Source organism: Condylostylus longicornis, unplaced genomic scaffold (genome assembly GCF_029603195.1).
Source record: "Condylostylus longicornis isolate FDR11 unplaced genomic scaffold, ASM2960319v2 ptg000016l, whole genome shotgun sequence".
Lineage (NCBI taxonomy): Eukaryota > Metazoa > Arthropoda > Insecta > Diptera > Dolichopodidae > Condylostylus > Condylostylus longicornis.
The window spans coordinates 2,154,922-2,180,418 of NW_026577985.1; the positions used below are offsets into that span (position 1 = coordinate 2,154,922).

General features: G+C 29.9%; 3 protein-coding genes across 3 annotated transcripts; all 3 read right to left on the reverse strand.

Moving 5' to 3' along the window:
- Positions 1-2,145: 2,145 nt before the first annotated feature.
- On the reverse strand, positions 2,146-5,432 carry LOC129605878 (jerky protein homolog-like). Its single transcript, XM_055515874.1, has 6 exons — positions 5,400-5,432; positions 4,440-4,479; positions 3,611-3,742; positions 3,438-3,536; positions 3,078-3,383; positions 2,146-2,999 (listed from the first exon to the last, which is right to left on the reverse strand). The coding sequence occupies exons 1-6, from the start codon at positions 5,430-5,432 to the stop codon at positions 2,146-2,148; spliced, it is 1,464 nt and encodes a 487-aa protein (XP_055371849.1).
- A 7,573-nt stretch (positions 5,433-13,005) lies between these two features.
- Positions 13,006-14,967, reverse strand: LOC129605879 (uncharacterized). Its single transcript, XM_055515875.1, has 3 exons — positions 14,417-14,967; positions 13,144-14,104; positions 13,006-13,050 (listed from the first exon to the last, which is right to left on the reverse strand). The coding sequence occupies exons 1-3, from the start codon at positions 14,965-14,967 to the stop codon at positions 13,006-13,008; spliced, it is 1,557 nt and encodes a 518-aa protein (XP_055371850.1).
- Positions 14,968-15,937: 970 nt separating this feature from the next.
- Positions 15,938-16,771, reverse strand: LOC129605880 (uncharacterized). Its single transcript, XM_055515877.1, has 3 exons — positions 16,504-16,771; positions 16,026-16,399; positions 15,938-15,982 (listed from the first exon to the last, which is right to left on the reverse strand). Exons 1-3 carry the CDS (start codon positions 16,769-16,771, stop codon positions 15,938-15,940), a joined length of 687 nt encoding a protein of 228 aa, XP_055371852.1.
- Between the last annotated feature and the right edge of the window lie 8,726 nt (positions 16,772-25,497).

Genomic DNA, 25,497 nt, shown 5'->3' on the forward strand with positions numbered 1-25,497 from the left:
TTGTAGTGTATGACATGCATACATCGTTGTATAATGTGAAAAAAGAATGAATTCATACATTACGACAAAAAATGGTATTTAAGTACTACATCCGAATTAAATATAACCTTAGGTTAAAAAAGGATGTTACAAACAATGGAAAAAATATGTGAAAAATGATTTGAGGAATTTTTACTTTATATTTTTTCGGGCGCAGGCTGAAATTAGTTTGTGATATACATTTTGCATAAAATGCTTTTTCATAAATAGGAATGTATGGAAAATATTTTCCACAGTAGTTTTTCATGCTTCGGAATTGCATTGGATCCACATGCGAGCATGAATTATTGAAAACCTACATTCAAAACTAACTTCATCTGCGCGTACGTTCGCCCAAATGTCTGTCTGCAAAAGTTACACCATCTACAATTAAAAGCTGAATTAACTTGCAAATAGGTCTCTACTAAAAAATTATTACCTATATCTTGTTCTATAAAATTATAGAGAAAAATCCCGAAAAATCGAATTCTTTTACATAAATTGAAATATGTATTAAAATCACAAACATTTTCTAAATTCCACAAATACAGAAATTCAGAAACTTGCCTCTTCTACTATGAATGAGCAAAGTCAAATATTGCAATGGCATAATGACATTTCAAAATTCAATGTTTTTAATTTTTGATATCACTTTTTTACAGATGACCAGTTGTAGAATTCTGAAATTTTAGCGTTAAGTTGTTAAAGTCTCAAAATTCACAAAGTCTCGATTTTCGGAAATTGCAAACCATTCTGAATTTCTATAAGAGCACATATAAAAAAATTTTTATATATATTAATAAGAATAATTTAAGCAGCAGACCATTTTTAAAAAAAGTTCTTTCATTTATTTTAGGGAAATGTGCTATCTTACATTATCGGAATTAATTAAAAATCTTTTTCTAATTTCAACTAAAATAACAACTAATAACAACTAAAATAAGTTGATATTTTAAAAATTTTAAAGTACTTCTTTGAAGTTACTACATTCCAATTATATAGAAACATATTGTCTACATTCTACAAGTATTTGAACTTTATGAACAAAAAATTAATGCTAAGGTAAATTCACATGTATAAAAATACTCGGGATTAATATTTTTTGACTTATTTTTTGACATATAAGTGTAATACATCATTTTTATACAATTATATTACACAATAAATCGATGATATATATGAGATTGTTTTTCATCTTAAAAGATAACTTGAGTAAATCAACATTCATCCAAGACATTCTTTTGGAAAGACAAGTAATTTTACCTTGCTTTAGTCATGACGCTTCGATTGAACTAAATACTATTAATAGGATTGAAAATTTGACACCCTATCTAAAAAATGGAGGTGTGTTTGAAACTGGCAAGTATAAAATTAATATCGTTCAAAAATGTGCTGTTTCAAAATTGTGAATATGATATTGCAGATACATAGATAGATCAATAGATTTATTTTACAAGTAAAAAGAATTAATTTTATTACAAAAAGAAAAAGTTCCGCAGTATATCCCCTTTTGAATTATTTCTCTTCTATCTGATTAGAATATCCTTGAATAAAAATAACAATTTCATGTTCCAATTGGATTTCTTTTTTTTTTTGAATTTTTAAAGGTTATAAAATCTGCCATTAAGTATTATTAAATTTAATATTGCAAAATAATCTTAAATATTCTATTTTTTTATTTACTTCTAATTTTTGTTTTTAAAGTATAAATTTTAACATCCTTCATTTATCCTTTTCAAAGGAAAAACACAAAGAAAAAAAAACGATATAAATACAGTAGAGTCGCGATATAGTGACCAATTAAATGTTCAGGGTGGTCATTGTTACGAGGAGTCTACTATTCCGAGACTAGTGTTTTTTTTTCTTCAATCAATATTATAATTTATTCTTCATCAGTAAAGGTTACATTTGTTTCAGAAAAATAATTTTAAAACTCTTATTTTTAATAAAGTACGCTTATTTAATTTTATTTAAAAATAAAAATTATAAAATAAAAGTAATAACATCCATTCAGTTCAAAACAAATACATAAAACAAAACTAAAAATTAACAAAGAATCTGAAAACATAAGTTAGGAATTTAAATAACTTTTTACATTTATTTGAAAGAGTTCTGGTTTTGACGCATTCATTTGAAAAAATCTGTAATCTTGCATTCTTTAAATGTTTGCTTACTTTGCTCCAAAACAGCTCTTTCTCGAATATTTTTCAAAACGGAAATTTCTTCGTTTGTTGCACGATTTTCTAATGCGTATTTCAAACAGTCGTTGATGGCTTTGATTCCATCAGAATGACTCATTTTAGTTTGAACTTCTACTACCTCTTCAGATACGTCAGTATCATCAGATTCAATTTCAACAGCAGGAGTTTCATCATCTAAGTTTACATCTTCATTCCACGTATAAATATCTTTTGATGATAAGTTGGCATTTGGACAAATCTTCTGAAATAATGATTTTGTAATGTTCATTTCCTGATTTGAAAACATTTGGGATTTTAAATTTATTAATGGGATTTCATCTTCAGAATCATATTCATTATCGAAAGAAGTAGAAAGAATTTTTTTCCAACACTTAGCTATCATTACAGGTTCTAAACTTTCCCAAACTTTCGATAAGTTTGTAACAGCATTACGAAGGTTAAATTTTTTCAATATAAATTCTAAATCTTCAGCCTTATTTGCGATTATGTGGGACAGAAGTAGATTTCTGTATTTCAATTTTGTGATTCTAATACAGTTTTGGTCCATAGGTTGGATTAGGGCAGTAACATTAGGCGGCATAAACATTGTAATGATTTGACCATCATCACTTATGAGTTCATCTTCAGGTGGATGACTTGGAGCATTGTCAAGCAAAAGAAGAGCTGTTTTACGAAGACCTTTTTGTTCAAGGTAGCATCTCACTTGAGGAATAAATTTTGTGTCGAACCATGTTTTGAAAATTGAGCAAGTCATCCAAGCTGATTTTGAAGAATCATAATCTACAGGAATGTGTTTATTTTTCAGGCAACGTGGATTTTTTGACTTTCAAATAACAAGAGGTCTTATTTTATGATCACCAGACGCATTCGTGCACGCTAAAAATGTCAAACGTTGTTTACAAACTTTTCGGCCAGGCGCATTTTTTTCTTTGTTTGAAACGTAAGTTTTATCCGGAATCAGTTTCCAATATAAGCCTGTTTCATCCGCGTTGTAGATTTGATCCGGCGCTAGATTAAGCTGCTTTATTTTTTCTGCTAATTTGATTAAAAAAGGATCTACAAGTTCTTTTTGAGAAGACAACTTTTCACCACAAATTTTTATAAATCGAATTCCGTGTCTTTTTTTGAATTTTTGGAGCCAACCAGAACTAGCAGAAAAGTCATCTTTTTTATATATTTTTTTGTAAAAGTATTTAGCTTTGTTCTTTAAAATGGTACCATCAATCGGTATATTTTTTTTTCTGCCTTCTAAAAACCATTCATACAACATTTTTTCTAGCTTAAAGAATTCACCAGTGCGCATTGTTTTTCGTTTACCTATACAGGTAAAAAAGTCATTTTTACACAGAAATAAACACTAATTATAAATTAATGTATGTACTTCTACTTACCTAGGCCACCAAATGAATTAGCATTAGTAGAACTAAGTTTTTGACTCTGTTTTTTTATAGAGAAAATTGTAGACTTTGCAATACCATACTTCTTTGCTAAAACTGAACTGCAGACTCCTTTTTTTAATTCATCTAGAATTTCTAACTTTTCTTTTAGAGTTAAAAATTTTCTAATATTTCCAGTCATTTTTACTTATTAGGGAATTGAAAGACTACGATATTATTGTTTTAACACTTCCAAATTACTGACAAAAAATGTAAAGCAATGTACAGAAATGCAAATATAGAAAGCAAAACAAAAAAAAACAACTCCAATTGTAACGGTTTTACAATAAGGAAAAAAACATGTGGTTGATTTACAAAAAATATTTTTTAGGGTCACTATTTAGAGTTACAAAATTGTTTTGGGTCACTATTTAGAATACGCAAAATTCAAATGGTTGGGTCACTATATTGGGAGGTCACTTTACTGGATGGTCACTATATCGCGACTCCCCTGTATATTCAATCAAATTATGCCAAAGAATTGATTTTCGGTTTTGTTTTCCTCTTTTATTTGTATTTTTTTTTATTTTTTTTTTTGTTATCTTTTTCGAGATTTTATTCGATTTTTAGAAATAAAAATATATCGAAGAAAATTTTTTGAATTTCTGAATTTTCATCTCTTGTTGTAATAATGGCGGCATTAATTTTTTTTGAATTTCCTTTTTCTAGTGGATGGATATTGTGGAAAATTAAACAGCTGCTACTGTTGTTTCTCTTTTGTTTTTACTCTTGGTGCTGCACAGTTTTCCTTATACGCTTACTATATTTTATTTTTAAAACATACTTGGTTGCTCTTGTTCTGATTGTTGGTCGAATTTTCCAAACTGCAAAAACAAAAAAAAAGCGAAAAAAAGGAAAAAAAAGTTCGAATAAAAAACCATATATAACGTACACAGTAACTAAAAAAGAATAATAAAATAAAATTTACATTTTCACAAAATATACATGCATAATATCAAAATAAAATCAAAATAAAAAAGCAAAATAAAATAATCAAAAGAGTAAATAAATAAAGAACATATTCGAGCAGCGAAACCATGAGGAAAAAAGAAAGAAGAAAAATTTTATTTCAATTTCTGGTTAAAAATTTTGGCTGGAGGGATGGTTGACTGAGGGTTGTGGCTTTTTTTTTTATTTTGTGTTTTCATTTTATTTTTATTTAATTCTCCACCCGATCTGATGGAAAATTTTGATTTTAAATAATTTTTGATGAAAATTTTTTAACGTTTATTTTTTTAAAAGGCATAGTTTAGATTTATAGATTTAATTTGAATTTTTTGTTTATTGTTTCAATAAGTTTAGGTATTTATTATTAAATTGAACCCCATAACAAATTTATGGCAACACTATAGACATATTCGTGCATTAGATACTTACATATATTAATATGTGAGTTGCTAATTTCTAACTTAATAGTGCATTTTTGCAACATCGTTGAAAAAATATAATTGAGCACAGACAATTGAATACCATCGATACTTCAATAAGAAATTTCAACTAAATCTAATTTTATGTCTTACACTCAAAATTGTGACTTTAGTTTTATTGCAACGGCTAGTTGCTTCTTATTACTAGTAAACTTAACGCCAAATTTAAAGAGCAATTTTTAAGAGAATAATTTAAAGCAGAGTGTCAAAAAATTGAGTCTTTATTTGTGATTATTCATGTTTCAGAATGATAACGAATGTGAACATGCAAAAATCTTTCAAAAATGGCTTATGAGGTGTGGTAATTATACTTATACCCCACCATTACCTGACGTGAGCCGATTGAACATTTTTAGAATTTGCGTCGATAGCAATCCTCTCATAATCATAATACCTTAACAATTTTTAAGCCATTTGATAACATAACTAGCAATTAAAGACAACCCAATCAAATTAATTGTTATATCACTTTTGAGCACTTTACCCTTAAAGTACAATAAAGACCCTGAACGATAAAATTTTTATAAGCTTTTACTTCTTAAACCAATTAAGCTATCAATATTAGGCTGGCCATTTTAGTAAATAGCATTACAATTTTTTTTTTCAGAGAGATAATATTCTTTGTAAACTTTATGTTGACTTATATAAAAAAAAATCTGATATGATCAACACATAATCACGGAACACATTAAATTTCACGGAAATTAGGTGATTATTTCTCTTTATATATGCAAAAGTGTAAGAAGCTTGGCTCGTATTTTTTGTTTTATTTACTTTATATTTACATTATGTCAGATGTTTCGATCACGCGGCTGTAAACGAATTGAACCTTAATTATGATATACATATGTACACAATTCCATATACATAAATCCTTTTTTTTTTTATTATAACATAAATGCATGTAATTTACGCAAAATTTTTCTGGCTACTTAGGTTTATAACAAAACATAAATAAAGTTGGGTCAAACCAATAAGTATGTGAAAATACTGCTTCTAAAAACAATCTAGGTATGCCTACTATACCATTAAGATACTTTTATTCATGACCGTAATTATTTCATTAAGGATTGCATTAATTTATGATGAGCGATTTATGCAGCTCTGAAATAAAGCAAAAAAAGTTTAAAGAGGTGTTTACATAATGCTCGATTTTAATTGCGTGAGTTAAGAAAAATAATTGTATTTTTTAATGGTATGAAATTTACCGTTAGTTTTCTGCGTTAATAGAAATTTGAAAAAACTTGTGGTTTTGGAAATATAAGGCGCCAAAAGTTAAAATTTTACAAATTTCGAGAGGTGATAACTTGAAAGGGGGTGGAGGTAGGAAAGAATTTTCTTGTAACGTAAATTTCAGACTCCTACAAAGTATAATATAAAAGAAAAAGTGTATCAAAAATTTGGAAAAAAACGAACTTTAGATAACGGTAAATTTTAGCAGCCATTTTGTGTTTTAAAGTTGAAGTGTGGTATGACGCGTTAGAAGAAGCCAGCTACTATTTTTCTGCGTTTGCAAAATTTGAAAAATGCTTATGGTTTCATTGCAATAAATAGTTAAAAAATGGCATTTTTGGTGGGGTATAACTTTTAGATGTAGGGAAATAGGAAAAAATTTTGTTCTACGGAAATAAGTTTTAGTAAAGATCTATATACATTTCTGCTTTTTATCCTCAGGGATGTAGAAGTTTTGTAAACATGTCCAAGGACGGACGGACGGACAGAGTGAAAATAATAAGCAATTTTTTTCAAAATTTTTTATGGAAAAGTGCTAAAGAAACCTTTTTTTGAGTATTACTTTATTATAACCTGCACCATCATGAAGGATGTATTAACTTTGTTATGGAGTTTGCAACTATTTGAAGAAGTCATCAACGGTATGTCATCAGGCCAAATCCGATGGCGCAACCATATTGTATTCTTTATCTTCGGAAAAAACATAGAAAAAGAAAACGGAAAGAACAAGAAAAAATATATCTGAATTCTCCCAACATTTTAAGGTAAGTATATGATATTATAAATTGTACACAGATTTGTTGCAGAACTTTTTTATTTTTGGGTTATGTTTCTTTTCTCATAAATTTAATAAGCCTGTTACGAGGCGCAGCGGCGATAACATTCGTTTCTGTATAATTCTTTTCCGCAAAATGAATAAAATCAGCAAAGAAATATAATTCGCGCATGAATCATTATAACGCATACGAAATTAAGTAATACAAGAGTAAAAAAAAAGAGTTTTTTTATGTTTGGTTTTACTCGTACACTTAAGCACCCAAGAAAGTTTTGCGTTAATTAATAATTACATGCATTTTGTTATGTTATAACAAAAAAAATAATATTTATGTATATATAAATGAGTACAAATGCATATAATAGTTAAGGTTCAATTCGTTTACAGCCGAGATGATCGAGACATCCGACATAATGTAAATATAAAGTATATAAAACAAAAAATATGGAGCAAGTCTACATTTTGGCGTATATAAAAAGAAATATTCACCCAATTTTCGTGATATGTTAGAATTATATTCAGGAGAGTTATACCGTGAACTTAAAAAGTGTTTGGAAATTTCAGCGTTTGGAAGCCAAACCAGGAGCCAAAATTTGATTTGTTATCATATTTATGGAACTAATTGATGGAATTTCTTGAAATTAAAAATTTGAGTTCTGTTTGCTACCAAATCTAACTGACGACCTTTTAAGGAAATTTCGTTAGCGTAAAGTGAGCCTCCGATAAGAGCTAAATTTACATTTTTCTAGGTATGTTAAGTAAAAGCGTAAAAGCCTCCCTCAAATTTATGAAGAGTATTTAAAAGGCATTTTCGTAGTCTTATGCAACATAGTTCTTTTACTTATACATACACTTAGTTTCTCTAAATTGTAGCATTACCTGTGATAAGTCGCTCACAGGTGAGTACGAACTGTACGAAGCCTTTTAGATGTGCTCATGGGTTACAAGATGGAACTCAAAGTAACTATTTTTTATATTTTTTATAGTCATGAAGCTCAACAAGTTAATTTTGTTTTACCGTTTTCAAAACCATTTGAAATTAGTGCGATTAGCACTAGGGGCTTCTAGTGTATATATATTCTTTCTCAGCGTAAAATTCTGCGTTGATTTAGTCCGTCCGATCGCATGATAACTCAAAAACGAATAATGTAATCGACACCAAACTTTCACAAGTTTTTTGTTTTCTGCCAAGGACGAACCCTTTTGTAGTTAGACCTATTCGGACAACGGGTTCGGGTAACTGCCATACAACTCAAAGAGTTTATTATAGATATTCCAAAAACTAATAAAGGTGTAAATATGAAATTTTGTATACGTGTGTCCAATTACATTCTACAAATGTCTTAAAAAATTCAATGGGATCCTTGGACCGGTTCAGGTGGCTGCCATACAACTACAGAAGCAAATTTTATATATTCGTAAGAATAATAAAGCTAGATTCATAAAACTTGACAGTTGTATGCAATTGCTTGACAGGTTCGAGTAGCTGCCATATAACTCCAAAAGCTAATTTCAAAAAAATTTAGAAAAATAATGAAGCCAGATTCATGAAACTTGGCAGTCGTGTGTCCAATTATAGGTCAGACGTATTCGTGAAGTTTATGTAAAATATTTACGCAGTTTCGAGCAATTGCTATGCAACAATGAAAGGTGCAGGGTATATCGATTCATGCACGAATTATATTTCTTTTTTTTTATTTTACTCGTATATATTAATGTATAATGTTATTATACATTATATATTAAATGTATGTTATCGCTTCTGCTGCCTAATAGGCTTATTAAACGTATGAGAAAATAAACATAACACGGAAAATAAAAAAGTTCTGCAACACTTCTGTGTACTATTTATAATATGATAATACACATACCTAAAATGTTGGGAGAATTCAAAAAAATTTTCTTTTTCGTTTTCGTTTTCTATGTTATTCCTCCGAAGATAAAGAATATAAGCGAAAATACACGATGGTCTCATTTGATTTGTATAATACAATATAGATTTCTTTATAGATATAAAGAAAAGTTAAAAATATTTAACTTTTAAAAGAAGTTTACTATATAGATAGTGAACTCCTATTAAAAGTTAAATATTTTCTTTAATCCTAGCATAATATTCTTTACAGGATAAACCAGATTATGTGAAGAAATATTATGTTTTAAAATAAAAATAATTTTGATGGTTTAGAATTTAATGCGACTTTTTCTTCTACATTATTAATTAATGAAAAAATTGTTTCATAGTTTGCATTTTTGCCAGGTAAGCAAAATAAAAAGCTAACGATATTAAATATATTTTTATTTAATATATTCTTGTTTAATATTAACATGTTTACAACCTTGTACACCCTTGAAAATAGAAAGTCCCTGATATTTCAAACGTACATAGATCTTTATCGGAAACTTCTTTCCGTGGAATAAAACGTTTGTCTATCCCCCCATCTCTAAAAGTTATAGCCCCCAAAAATCTTAAAAATGTATATTTTTAACTATTTTTTGCAGTGACCATAAGCATTTTTTGTATTGTGTAAACGCAGAAATGTAGTGGCAGGTTTCCTCTGCGGCATACCATATTTGAACTTTAAAAAAGCAAAATACTCGTACTAAAATTCAAATCCAAAGTGCATGCGGCTTTGAAATATTTTCTTATATGCAGTTCCATCTCCTTCTTGGCAAAAAAAGCAAAAATTGAAATCCATCGCTTTTCAAAACATAATTCTTCAATTTTTATTTTCACTATTATTTATTTTCGCTATTATAAACTTATTTATAAAACTTCAAATATTGTTATATATAATATATAAATTCAAATATTTCGTATAGTTAATGTTAGAAAATTTAGGAATTCTTTCATTAGTTTTTTCTCTCGCTTTCTCATCTTTTAAATAACATTTACTTTAAATTCAATTAAATTATTTATTTAACTGAAAGGATAGGGCCATTCCGCAGTGTAAAAGGTGTCGAATGTTTGTTTGGAGGCCCACCCAGCAAACAATAGGGGATGCCTTGTAGTTAAGGAACTGCAAAAACGTAGGAATAACAAACAACAAAAAAAACAACAACAATTTGAAGAAGAATTCTAATCCGCTACCGAGGCAATTCACTTCCAGAATAGTATCAAAAGATGTAACATACAAGGACGTTCTCCAAACGGAAACCGATGACATAAACACGAGCAATAAAACAAGGGCTAGTGTCGTGAATGTTTTATATAAAATGCAACATATGCTAGACATGATGGACAAAATCTCTTAAAGGTTGAGCATTTTAGAGAGCTAGAGAAAAAAATCGAATAACAAAAAACTTGATAAATGATGGCATGAGGTAATTTTAAATAGCAACATGGAATTGCAATGGTATTGCAAATAAAAAGGACATGCTTGAAGTTTTTCTACATACACAGAATATATAGACGTGTATCTCGTAACTGAAACACATAAATGACGTTAAGAAGCAGGATTCGAAGTTATAGAATTTACAACTCTAACCACCCTGGAAATATAGCGGACGGCAATAGTTATAAAAGAAAATAAAGTGCATTGTGATCAGCACCAAAGGCAAGTCAAGGGAACGCAAATGACGGTAGTTCAGATCACTTCGACTAAACAAAAATTTGCAGTAGCTGCATTATATTGTCACTCCAGATTTAAAATAACGGGAAAAATGTTTCAAAACATTCTGGGCGATCTAGACGACAGATTTACAGGTGGAGTAATGGTATGGGGTTGTATGGCCACATCTGGAGTTGGGGAGCTTGTGTTTATTGAAGGAACAATGGATAAGATGATGTTCATAAATATTCTTAAGGAAAATCTTAAGAAAAGCGCAATCAATTTGGGTCTGGGTAATCATTTTCATGTCCAACAAGATAATTACCCGAAACACACGGCAGATATTGTAAGAGGGTGGATATTATATAATGTTTCCGGTACTCTAAAAACTTCTCCCCAATCTCCAGATATCAATCCCGTTGAACATTTATGGGATGTTTTAGAAAAAAGGGTTGGAATTCATCACATTACCTCTAAGACCCAATTGAAGGATGTTTTAGCAAACGTATGGGCGAATATTCAACCAAGTATTACTCAAAATCTAGTCAATTCAATATTCCTAACAGACTAAAAGAAGTTTTGAAACGAAAAGGAATGCCTACTTCATATTAGTTACTAATATTTTTTTTATAAATTAAGATACACCATGTGTTGTGCCTATACTTTTTTCGCACCGAATTTGCCTTAAAATTTTTATTTAATTATTTTTTGACTTTTCGGTTACGAATTTAAAAATTTGTTATTACGTATTGAATGAAGAATGAATTAATGAACAAATTTTACTTTTAGTGTTTTTTTGTAGAGTTTATATTTTTTTCAGAAATTCGGTTCAAACATAAAATTTCTAGCTGTGCCTATACTTTTTTCGGTCAGTGTAGGTAATTTTAGTTTTTATCAAATAAAAGTATAGTTTTTAGTTTTAAAAAATGGCTAATACTAATACATAAAACATAACTTTTTTATGTGATGATACATTTATGATTAACGTTAGTTTACATTATAATAATTCATTAAGATGTATTTACATACATAACATCTTACTTTTTATACCCTGCACTTCGTGAAGGGTATATTAACTTTGGTATGGAGTTTGTAACTACTTGAAGGAGTCATCTGCGGTATGGACATACATATATATTCTTGCTCAGCGTAAAATTCTGCGTTGATTTAGACATGTCTCTCCGTCCGTCCGTCCGTCCGATCGCACGATAACTCAAAAACAAATAATGCAATCGACACCAAACTCTCACAAGTTGCTTCTTTTGTGCCAAGGACGAACCCTATTGTTATTGGACCAATTCGAATAACGGGTTCGGGTAGCTGCCATACAACTCAAAGAGTTTATTTTAATTATTTCAAAAACTAATAAAGGTACAAATATAAAATTTTGTATGCATGTGTCCAATCATATTCTACATATGCTCTAAAAATTGTAATGAGATAGCTGCACCTGTTCGGGTGGCTGCCATACAACTCCAAAAGCAAATTTTTTATATTCGGCAAAATAATAAAGTCAGATTCATGAAACTTGGCAGTCATGTGTCCAATTATAGGTCAAAGATATTTCTGAAGTTTTGGTGGAATTGCTTGACAGGTTCGAGTGGCTTCCATACAAGTCCAAAAGATTATTTTAAATATTTGGAAAAATAATAAAGTCAGATTCATGAAAATTTTCAGTTGTGTGTCCAAATATAGGTCAAAGATATTTGTGAAGTTTTGGTGGAATTGCTTGACAGGTTCGAGTAGCTCCCATACAAGTCCAAAAGCTTTTTTTAAATATTTGAAAAAATAAAAAAGTTAGATTCATGAAACTTGGCAGTTGTATGTCCAATTATAGATCAGATATATTAGCGAAGTTTTAGTGGAATTGTTTGGCAGGTTCGGGCACCTACCATACAACTCCAAAAGCTAATTTTAAATATTTGGAAAAATAATAAAGTCAGATTCATGAAACTTGGTAGTCGTGTGTTCAGTTATAGGTCAGACATATCCGTGAAGTTTCTATAGAATGGTTTTACAGGTTTGAGTAATTGCTATACAACAATGAAAGGTGCAGGGTATAATTCAATCGGTTCATACCGACTGAAACGTTTTTACTTGTTTTAAATTTCAAAATGTTTATTTCCCAATATTTAATAATTATAAATTATAATTTCAATTATTTCAAATTCAATTTTCAAATAAAACCTTTTTTTTTTTTGAATTTACATAATTATTTAACAATTATTTTTTTGAATTTACATTATTATTTAACAATTACATAAGTAATTTATATTTTTGTACATTTTGCAGAAAATACATAATGCTTACGAATTTAACTTTAAATTCTTATTACTTTCAAATAAGACCACATTTTATGAATTTATTTTAATTATTGTAATTTAATCGATTAAGTTGGACTACTGTTCTACGCTTTTGAGTAATATATTCGTTTTCATTATTTTTGTTACTATCAAAACTTTCAATTTTATTTGTATTTTCAATTTCTGATTTTTGAATATCAACATCTAAATCTATGTCAACTTTTTGTTTTTCTTGTTTTCTTTTCAAAATATGCTCACGATTCCTGCGATACAGAACACCCTCGCTATCCTGAACAATAAAAGATCGAGGTTCCTTACAGTTTTGCGTTATGACTCCAGGAAACCAAACAGAAGTTGGATTCTTTTTAAACATTACTTTTTCACCCGGTTTGACTGGCTTTAAATTTCTAGAAACCCTATTATAATATTTCGAAGAATTTTGATTTTGTTTTTGAAGACGTTTTTTGTATTCGTATGTATTGATAATTTTTGGCTCGAAATTCCTAGTGATAGCAGGTATTTTTGTTGTGAGACTTCTGGACATCAAAAGTTGAGCTGGACTTGGCATACCATTTGTTTGAGTGGTTCGATAATGTAGCAAAGCCACATATGGGTCATTTTTAGTTTCTTCACACTTCGTAAGTAATTTTTTAATTGTTTGAATAGAGCGTTCAGCTAAACCGTTTGACCTAGGTAAGTAAGGACTTGAAGTCTTATGTTCAATGTTCCAGTCCCGACAAAATTGTTTAAATTCTTTAGAATTATAAGGCGGACCATTATCCGAAATAAAAATTTGTAGTATACCATGTCTCGCAAATATTGATTTAAGTTTTGTGATTACTTGAAGACTACCATATCCAGAATTTAAAAGATCTATTTCAATAAATTTTGAATAATAGTCCACGACTAATAAATATGGTTTTTTGTTAAATTCGAATTTATTACAACCGACCTTAAACCACGGAATTTCGACCATATCATGAGATTTAAGTTCCTGTTTAAGATTAGAATTTTGAAATTTTACACAAGTTTCACAATTTGATATTAAGTTATAAATGTCATTGTTTATGTTTGGCCAATAAATGGAAGATTTAGCTAAATTTTGGTAACGCTGAATTCCCATATGACTTTCATGTAAACGATGTAGCATTTTATCACGTAGGCTAGTTGGAATTAAAATCCGAGAATTTTTTAATAGAATATTGTCTATGATATGTATGTCATCCTTTATTTTGTAATATGGTACTACACTTTTATCTACTAATTTTTTATTTTCAGGCCATCCATTTTTTAAATATTCTTTAATTTTTTCAAATACCCTATCAGAGTCAGAGCAGTTTCTAATTTCAATTAAATCCGAATCAGGAAGTGAAATTTGTGACATTAAAAAATTGCAATGAAGTGATATATCCTTATCAACTTCGGTTAGTGAGTTTTCTTTTAAAGAAGCCCCTGAAAGTGTGTCTGCTTTATACAGAAATTTACCAGGTCTATATTGGACAGTTAAATCATATGCCTGAAGGCGTAACATAAAACGTTGTAGTCTGGCAGGTATTTGATACAAAGGCTTTTTAAATAACGAAACCAATGACTTATGATCGGTTTCAACCAAAATACTTAAACCATATATGTATTGATGGAAGCGAGTGCATCCAAAAAGTATAGCTAAAAGCTCTTTTTCTATTTGAGCGTAGTTGCGTTGCGCATCCGTTAAGGAGGCCGATGCATACGTAATTGGGTTCCTGTCATGTAAAATAGTTGCACCCAATGCGTACCCAGAGACATCAACAGATGAAGTCAGTTGTCTTTTTGGGTCAAAATAAGTTAGAACTGGCGTTTTTGTTAATTCAGTCTTTAAATTGTTGAACTCCTGTTCGTGAATCGAGTCCCAGTGCCAGGGAATGTCCTTTTTTAAAAGATCGCGCAAATTTTTATTTTTTGATGACAAATTATCAATAAAACTCCCTAAATAATTCACCATGCCAAGGAAACGTTGTACATCTGGCACCGATTTAGGGGTCGGCATTTCTAGAATTGACCTAATTTTATCAATGTCCGGTTTAACTCCATTTTAATTAAAGACGTGACCTATAAATTTAATTTCTTTTAAAAATATTTTTGATTTGGCCCTGTTAAATTTTAATCCAACCTGTTTTGCTCGTTCTAAAACTTTTGTTAATATTAAATTATGTCTTCATACGTAGATGCATGAATAAGAAAATCATCGATATATATTATTAATCCTTTAATGTCCCCAAAAAGTTTCACCATTTCAGCATGAAAAATTTCTGGCGCAGCATTTATAAAAAAAGGCAAGCGTAAAAAACGAAAACGACCAAAAGGCGTGTTAAAAGTACATAGTCGAGAAGAAAAATCGTCCAAAGGAATCATCCAGAATCCGCTATTTGCGTCCAGCGAACTAAAAAATTTAGAGCCAGCCAATTTCGATTTACATTCTTCAACATTCGGAAAAGGGTAATGCGGTCTAATAATTGCCTTATTTAAATGTCTAGGATCTAAGCATAACCGTAAACGCCCGTTAGGTTTTTTAACTAAAACTAGCGAGTTTACCCACTCGGTAGGCTTGCTTTCTGGTATTATAACTTTTAAATCTATCATTCTTTGTAATTAATTTTTTAAATCTTCATATAGGCTAAATGGAATTTTACGTGGAAGGTCGACAACCGGTAAAATATCTGGTCTTATATTTAAATTACATTTATTTTTTAAAAGACCTAAACCATCAAAAACACTTTCATAATTTTTTTAAATTTTTTCAGCACAAATATTATTTATTTGTTTAATTAAATTCATTTTAACAGCTGATTCTAGTCTTAAAATATTCTTGCAATAATTGATATCGAGCACGTAAAATTTTTCATAAAATATTTCATTTTTAAAATTTAATTTAAGATCTATGACACCTAATATATTTAATTTTTCTCCACTAAATGTAAAAATATTAATTTCTGATTTTTTAATAAATTTAATTAAATTTAATTCTTTAATAATATTGATTGGAATAACATTGGCTTGTGCCCCTGTGTAAATCTGAAAAATAAAGTTATTACCATTAATTGTTACCTCTACATGTTCATATGTTGTTGCACTTTTTTCTGAATTCAATGTGATGTTGTTAATGTTAAGATTTCCAATAAAGAGATCATTTTCTTGTGTTTCAGCTGCTGTATTAATATTTTTAACATATTTAGCTGGTTGACGCATATTAATTTTGCTGTTAAGAAAACACATCTTGGCATAATGATTTGTTTTTTTGCATAGACGATATACCTCTCCATGGGCGGGACATTTTGTTTTGTGTATTTGCCCACATTTTCCACATGTTGACGACTTTTGATTTTGACTAAATTTTTCCAAGTTTTTTGTTGACAATTTCTGGTTAGATTGCGGCATTCTTTTTTGATGATATTTATTTTTGTTAAAAGAACGTGTTAAAGCTGAGACGGAGAATTTTCATTTGATTGTTGTAGTTGTGATGTATTGCTTTTTGCAGTTTCAATATTTTTAGTTATATCGATCGCTTTTTGAAATTTTATATTACCTTCGCTTAGTAATCTTTCTTTAATATGTGAAAGATTTGACGACAGCCCACAAATAAAAATATCTTTAACCAAATCTTCACGTAGATCATTAAATTCACAAGTGAGACTCAAATTTTTTAATTCTGTTACATACTCCTCAATCGTTTCACTATTAGCTTGTTTTCGACTAAAAAATTTGTGACGTTCCATAGCTATATTAACTTTCGGTATAAAATATGAATCTAGTTTTTTAATTAAATCATCATATTTCACTGCATCGATGTCCATGTTGAATGAATTAAATATATGTAATGAATCAGTAATGTTATATGTAATGAATCATATATATGTAATGTTTGATGTTCCAAATTAGAAACACGTAGAAAAATTTTAAATTGGTTTTTCCAATTTTTCCAAGCTAAAGAAAGATTTGATGCCTTTAAATTCATTGGCGCAATTGTTGTGGCGACTGATAACATTTCTTGCACTGGTAAAAATGATGGTATTGATGATTTCGATGAACTTTCCTCGTTCGGTATTTTGAACAAATTTAATTAATTATCCGCTACAATTATTAATTTCATGCGCATATGACCTCGTTGACTCTGAAATATTAATATCAATATACAATTTGACACGTGTAGGTACATATATATGATATTACACCATATACGTTCAATATGACTTTATAATTTTTTAATTTTAATTTAAATATTTTATTTTTTATTTTAATTTGATATTTAATTTGTGTCGACTTTAATTTGTTAAATATTATTTTATTTTAATTAGAAAAAAATTTACATTTTTAATTTTATTCTTTTACACCTGACACCATGTTTTAAAAGTAATAATGCATCAGTCAGTGTCTTATTAACAACTGCTTTTATTTTATAAAAACTAAAAGTACATAGGTATAAAATATGGCTAATACTAAAACATAAAACATAATTGTTTTATGTGATAATACATTTATGATTAAGGTTAGTTTACATTAAAATTCATTAAGATGTATTTACATACATAACACTATCCTCCACATATACTAGCAAAAGTAAGACAAAGCGGTTGGGCGAGAAAGAGGTGGCAGCAAATGCGTTTCATAGTTGAATCGTAGCAACTAAGATGCTGCATTAGAAAATACAAGGAGGAATTATGCTCAAAATTTGACGGCGTGTAAGAAACCAATTACTCACTGTGAAGGGCAACAAAGAAAATGAAGCAACCTATCAAACATCTCGCTCCTAATAAAACAAGGGTGGAACGTGGGCAAAAACTGACAAAGACTAAGGAAATGCGTTTGCGGATCATTTGGCCGATATATTCTGTCGGCTTGACAACCAAGGCTTGCATGAAAATAAGGAATCTGCTTTTGTTGAAGATAGCGTAACTATTCCGATTGTCAAGGAAAGAGATGATGTAGAGGAAATCATGACTCTTTAATCTAAAAAATCTCCGGGCTTTGACCTAATAACGGCCAATATTTTGAAAAAATAACCCAAAAGGGATATAACGATGCTTACGCGCCTAAAAAATGCGTGTATAATTTTTGATTACATGCCTGAAATTTGGAAAGTTGCAGAAATAATTAAGATCTACAAGTCTGGCAAACCTATAGAAAAGGCGACTTCTTATAGACCAATCTCATTGTTGCCGATGATTTCAAAACCGCTAGAGAAACTTTTGCTGAGAAGGTTTCAGTCAATAATTGAAAGTAGAAAGTTAATCCCGAATCATCAATTTGGTTTTCGCCGGAACCACTAAACTATAGATCAGATTCATCGAATAACTGACCTAATAGAAAATTCACTGGAAGAAAAATCAATATGTTCTATTATATTTCTGGACGTAGCTCAAGCCTTCTACAAGGTTTGGCATTGTGGATTAAAAAAACTTTGACAATTATTCGAATTTTACCTGACTACTAGGGTATTTCGAGTTAAACAGGAAGAGGAGTACTCTTCGCTTAAGGATATCACGTTGGTGTTACCACAAGGGAGTATATTGGGCCCGATATTATACTTTTTATACACGTATGATATTCCTGAATCGGAAGGAGTGACAACGGCTACATTTGCTGATGATACAGTAATAGGATGAAATGAAAATGAATCTACTGAAAAATTACAAAAGGCCAGTGATGAGATTTCAATATGGACTACAAAGTGGAATATAAAAGTTAACGGAGTTAAACCAGTACCCGTGAATTTCACTAATAGGAAAATTGACAGTTCATTTTGGCCATTGGACGCGAAGATCAGATGAAAGGAGCACATAAAGAAAAAAGATCTCAAGACGAGGAGAAATGCAGGAAGTTTAAATGGCTTTTGGGAAGGCGTTTTTCGTTGTCAATATACAACAAGGTTTTGATATATAATCAAACATTTAAGCCTGTCTGGGCTTACGGTATTCAGTTATGGGGCTCCGTTTCCGACCAGTTTTATAATTTATTTTGAGGAAGGTGTTCTTTAGTGAATTAAAGTTCCACACTACTGCTTTTCGTCTGGCAGTGTCTTTTGAGATTTTTCACCCTTCCTCTCGGTAAAAAAACAAAAAAAAATTATTTATTTAATGTTAAATAGCTCAGCTTACAAAATTTTTATATTTCAGTGCAAACAGTGGTGGTAATGTTTCAGTCGGTATATACCAACCAAATTATACCCTGCACCTAGAAAGTCTGAGTCTTAAAATTTCTTTTTGAAATATCTAGAAGAAGCACTTATTATTGTATACCAATTACCCACTCTGATTGGACACAAAACTGTCCAACTATAGGTCAGAACCTGTTAAGCCATTCAAGGGATATATGTGAACTAAAATTGGACACATGAATGCCAAGTTTCATGAATCTGACTTTATTAATTTTCGAATATTTAAAATTGGCTTTTGGAGTTGTATGACAGGTAAGCGAACCTGTCAAGCAAATCCATCAAAACTTTGGAAATATATCTGACCTATAATTGGACACACGACAGCCAAATTTCATGAATCTGACTTTTTTATTTTTCTAGCTATTTAAAATTAGCTTTTGGAGTTGTATGGCAGCCAACCGAACCGATCCAGGGATCCTATCAAAATTTTTAAGGTATTTGTAAAATGTAATTAAACACACGTGTACAAAATTTCATATCTATTCCTTCATTAATTTTAGAAATGTTTATAATAAACTCTTTCAATTTTATGGCAGCTATTCGAACCCGTTGTCCGAATTGGGCAATTACAATAGGGTTCGTTCTTGGCAGAAAAGAAATAACATATGTAAGAGCAGCCTGTTTTTGGAACGATGAGGCCTAGCAAACCGAACTAGGGGCCGAATTTACATTTTTCATCATATCTGTGAAACTAATTGATAGAATTTCTTGAAATTTGATATTGGAGTTCTGGTTGTTACCGAAACTAACTGGCGAGCATTTTAGGGAATTCTGGTAGCACAAAGCGAAACTCTACTAAGAACCAAATTTACATTTTTCTAGGTATGTTAATTAAAAGCTTACTAATGCACTAAAAATTAGAAAGAATTATTTAAAAGGCATTTTTATATTCTGTACTACTTTCACTTAACTAGTCAATATTGCGGTCGGTTATGTGCTGACCACGTCAGATTTTTTATTTTGCTATTTAATGAAATTCTTGTTTTAAACAAAAATTTTGATATCAATTTATGACTTTCAAAAAAGTATGACACAGCTTTGTTTATTTTTATAAAAACTAATTAGTTCGCCTTGACGAACAATATTGACGTTGAAGATATACATACAAATATATATATATTCAACCAAAAATTCGCTACTGTTTTGGATTATAAAATTGCTTAATGAGGCAAAAAAAGTAAAAACCTGGTAAAGTATCTCGCCTGGTAAAAGGTATGTGAGTGAAATTATTTTGTTTCTGGAATGTAATTTTGAAGTAAGAAAAAGTTTTCGTGTTGTAATATATGTTACGTTACCAAAATGTATCTAACCAAAATTTGGCCATCATTCATTCACGTTCTTTAGCTCTGACAAATTTAGTGAATATATTTAGAAAAAACGTAAAAAATGTGAATGTTTGATTGAAGAAAAGTAATCCGTTTTTAAATTTATTCTTGAAATAAATGCCATTTTAAGAATAGCAACAACTTTAAATTTTGAAATTTAAAATAGAATTTTTAAAATGATTTCGGTAATAATATTAAAATTTGATTTAAATTATTTTAAATACACGTTTAAAATGTCATTAGTCATTGTCAATAATGTTTAAAATGTCTATTGGTATCGCAATCGATATTCCCGGTATATGGAAATCAAAGTATATCTATCAAGAAGTAGTTCGACTCTCCGTTTACATCACACTAATGCTATCACTCACCAATATTTGTATACAAAAAATTACCTTAGCTAAGAGTTAAGCAGTATACCTTCTTATTTTCATTTTTATACACGTAAGAATTTTTGAGACAGAGAGAGTATTTTTGATTTTGAGAGAAAGAGTACGCAATAGATGTCTACCTGTTATTACCAATGTAGGTGATACGATATTGCAATAGTTAGGTGATGTGATGGCAACAAATTTTGCATATCGTGTTTTCGGTGGAAATGCACTTCTCCATGGTAGGGAAGTGTAAATAAACTATATTTAGCAACCTGTCGGGCTGTGTGTGCACGCGTGTATCTCAAGTCCAACTGAACCGACTTTGATGAAATTTTATATGTAAGTTTATTTCGACCATGGCACAGATTGATCAACTTTTGGGATATATCAGGCCTCGGGAACTGCACTTTTTGCGGTTAAATGATCCGCAAACGCATTTGCTTTGTCTTTGTCAGTTAAAACAATTAATATTTCTTATGAATATACATAATTTTTATGCCTCGTCTACATTGCGGCTTGACGTGAAAGAGTACTTGGCGTAAAATCAGCTTAATCTGCGTTTTTACTATGTTAGTTTAAACGCCCAAAAACGACGTTAAGATGTTTAATTTTAAATCATTATCAACAAGTCAAGTAAGCGGCTTGAGTGAAGGCTACAGGTCAAGTAACGTTTATATAGACAATAACACGCTTGAAGCAGGCATATAAATGGGGTACATACATGTTACTACATCATATTGTATATCTACCTTGAACAGGTATGTACCGTATAACAAAGTATGAAATTTTAAATTTGTAACTATTACTTTCATACATTCGAATGTGTTTACCTAACTTTTATGAAATGAAAAATAAAATATGAAAAAAAAAAATTATGTTGTTATCAAAATAAAAATAACAAAATTTTTTAATTACTTAATTTAATTTTATTTCAGTTCGATGTTTTTGATACACTCGTTTGTTTACAATATGTTGTTTCTTTCTTGCCTACACAATTCTTACTACTATCTATTTTTAAAGAAAAATGGAATATTTTACGATTTTGGAAGTGGCAAGCAAACGAAAAATAACGGAAAGAAACGAGTCGAACTATTTCCTGATAGATATACTTTGATGGAAATAATAGCATACAACTACTGATTAAGAATAGATCTTTCTCAATAAACGGTGTAAGCGAGATTACTCAACTAAAACGATATCGCAAACATGATTTGTTTAGTTTAATAAATATATGGAAGCTAAAAACTAAAACTATTAATGTACACAACGATAAGCTTGTAAATCGAAATATGTATATGTATTACAAAATATTAGTTTTCTTATAGTATATATATATACCTAGATGCTTAAACATACGAAAGTCGATAGTACGAGAATATAACAATGATAGTAGTAGTAGTAGAAAAACTGCAAGTGCGATAGTGTGAGTTTAATCTCTTTATAAATAATACGTACATAAAAGGAAGTATACCGGTGAAAAACAAAAAGTTGGTAAAAACCACGTAACGCGAAATATAAAGAACTGATCGCAAATGTGAACGCTCCATCGTTCCTGCTGTAGTATAAAATACATTAAGTTGTTTTTGTTTCTATCAACACAAGAAGAACGAGCGACATTACAGCACTCTTCACTTCAAGATAAAAAATAAAAATTGTAAGCGAACCGGTTATTTCTTCTTTTACTTCTTTTTTTTTACATTCAATTAAGTTCTCTTATAAGATGGAAAAAGTCACCGTGCATTTGGTGAATATAAATTGGTGGATAAGCTATTTTACCTCATCATCCTTTTTAGATAATGATTTCTATCTTTAGGGTGTTGCTAGAGGCAGTTGACCAATGAAAGCGTCATTGTAAAAAAAACCTATGAAAATTTTTGTATTCTTACTTGTTAGTATTTATTGGAGGGAGCATGTTACTAACTATTAAACTTGTAATAGTAATACGTAAAGTCATGTTTTCATATACACTCATTATTGTGCGCAACTTGCTTACTGGAAATTGTTACCATCAAATAAATGGCGTAGGTCTCATATTATTTGCAGACAATTAATGTTTATTCGATTTTTATTTTTGCTTTTTTTTTCTATTTTTATCGTAAATTTTATTTGCTAGGAAAAAAGGCGGAGCTCTAAAACGTGCTTAATTAAAAATTCATTAATACTTTTTAAATGTTGGTAAATATGCTATTTAGAGTTGGCAAGTTTGGTGACCTTAATTTTTTACTATGTTGTGAAATGTTTTCCGTTGAGTACTTCATTAAAAATTTGAAAGTAGGAACTGCGAATCTTTTAACTGTTGTAATCGAGGTAAGAATTACTGACACTACAGTCTATTTAATATGTGTACCTCTTAATCTCCTCAAGTAATTAAAGTCGAAGTGCTTAAAAAAAGGGAAAATTAATTTTTATATCTTGAAACACCTTCACAAACATTTGTAAAGCTGAAAAACTACGGTTAACCGTAGTTATTAGAACTTTTCCAAAAATTTTTTGAAAAAATTGCTTATTAGTTTCAATCTCTCCGTCGGTCCGTCCGTCCGTCTGTCCGTCCGTGGACACTTTTTTTGTTCACAAAACTTCTACCCCCTTGAAGATAGAGAGCTGAAATTTTATATGTTCATAGATCTTTGCTAGAAACTTATTTTCGTAGAACAAAATTTTTACCTATCACCCCCACTCTAGAAGTTATACTCCCCCAAAACCCTAAAACTGCTCTTTTTAACACTTTTCCAAAAAAATTTTTGAAAAAAGTGCTTATTAGTTTCACTCTGTCCGTCCGTCCGTCCGTCCGTCCGTCTGTCCGTGTGTCTGTTTACAAAACTTCTACACCTTTAAAGATAGAAAGCTGAAATTTAATACGTACATAGATCTTCACTAGAAACTTATTTCCGTAGAACAAAATTTTTACCTATCTCCCCCCCTCTAGAAGTTATACCCCCCCAAAACCCTAAAAATGGCCTTTTTTAAATATTTGTTGCAATGAAACCATAAGCATTTTTGAAATTTTGCAAACGCAGAAAGGCAGTGGCTTGCTTCCCCTTGCGCGATATACTATAGTTCAACTTAAGAAAAACAAAATGGCCGCTCAAATTTACCGTTATTTAAAGTCCTTTTTTTCCAAATTTTTGACGTCGTTTTTCTTCTAGACCCCAGACTGTAGAAGCTTGAAATTTTAGGAGCTTTTAGATATTAATAAATAGTTCATTTTGTTAGAAGAAATTTTTTTTCCATCTCCACCCCCTCTCAAGTTATCACCTCTTGAAATTCGTAAAATTTGAATTTTTGACACCTTATATTTCCGAAACCGCAAGCTTTTTCAAATTTTTATAAACGCAAAAAGCTAACGGTAAATTCCGTGAAATTAAAAAATATAATTATTTTTCTTAACTCACACAATTAACCCTTAAAATCGAGCATTATGTTAACCCCTTTTTATATTAATTTTTGCTTTATTTCAAAGACTGCATATATGAGTCATCCTAAATATATGCAATCCTAGAAATAGTTTTGTATATGAATGAAAATAATTTTAATAGTGTGATAGCTATACATAGACTGTATTTAAAAGCAGAATTTTCACTTGTTGAAGGGAAAAGTGCTACAATACAAACCATTGGTTTGACCCAACTTTATTTAACTATTTGTTGCAATGAAACTTAATAAGCATTTTTGAAATTTTGCAAACGCTTGCTTACCCTATCGTGGCATACTATAGTTAAACTCTGAAAAAACAAAATTGCAGTTCAAACTTACCGTTACCTAAATTCCTTTTTTTTATGTCGTTTTTTTTCTAGCCCCTGCCTGTAATGAATGCGTGTCTAAAATGTATAACCAAAAAATTTGTTAACATAATATGTATTTATGAAAGAAAAACTTATTTAATGAAGAATTCCTAATACAAATTTTTGTTGTAACCAAACTCGTACAATCCCGAGGTGACACAAATATTGATATTTTACATACAGATATCAATTTTTGTATAGAATAAAGTTGGGTTAAACGTTTGTAAAAAAGCACTTTACCTTCAACAAGTGAAAATACTGCTTCCAAAAATAATCAAGCTGGCTGTTACATTATTTAAATTAGTTTCATTTATATATCTGCATATTATATGTAGATATATAACTTAACTATTGCATACGTTTAAGATGAGCACAAAAAAAAAATAAAAAAGCATTACCACACTGATTGAATTGGACGGTTAAGAAAGTGAGTTGAAGAAAATAATTATATTTTTTGATGGCATGACATATTCCTTTAGCGTTCTGCATTTGTAGAAATTTCCAAAATTTCAGTTTCAAATATAAGGTGCAGAAAATTCGAATCTTACGAATTTAGGGAGGTAATAACTTGAGAGGAGATCGAGAAAGAGAAAAATTTTTTTTTAGGATAATAAATATATTCGTAAGTATCTAAAAGCTGTTAAGATTTCAGAATCCTGCAACTTACGTTTAGAAGAAAAAAGATTTAAAAAATTTTAAAAAAAAATGGGTTTTAGATAACGGTGAATTTGAACGGGCATTTTGTTTTTTTTAGAGTTTAACTATAGTATGCCATTTTTAGCGATTTGGGGGGGTATAACTTTTAGAGGGGGAGAGATGGGTAAAAATTTTGTTCTACGGAAATAAGTTTCTACCAAAGGTCTATGTACATAATAAATTTCAGCT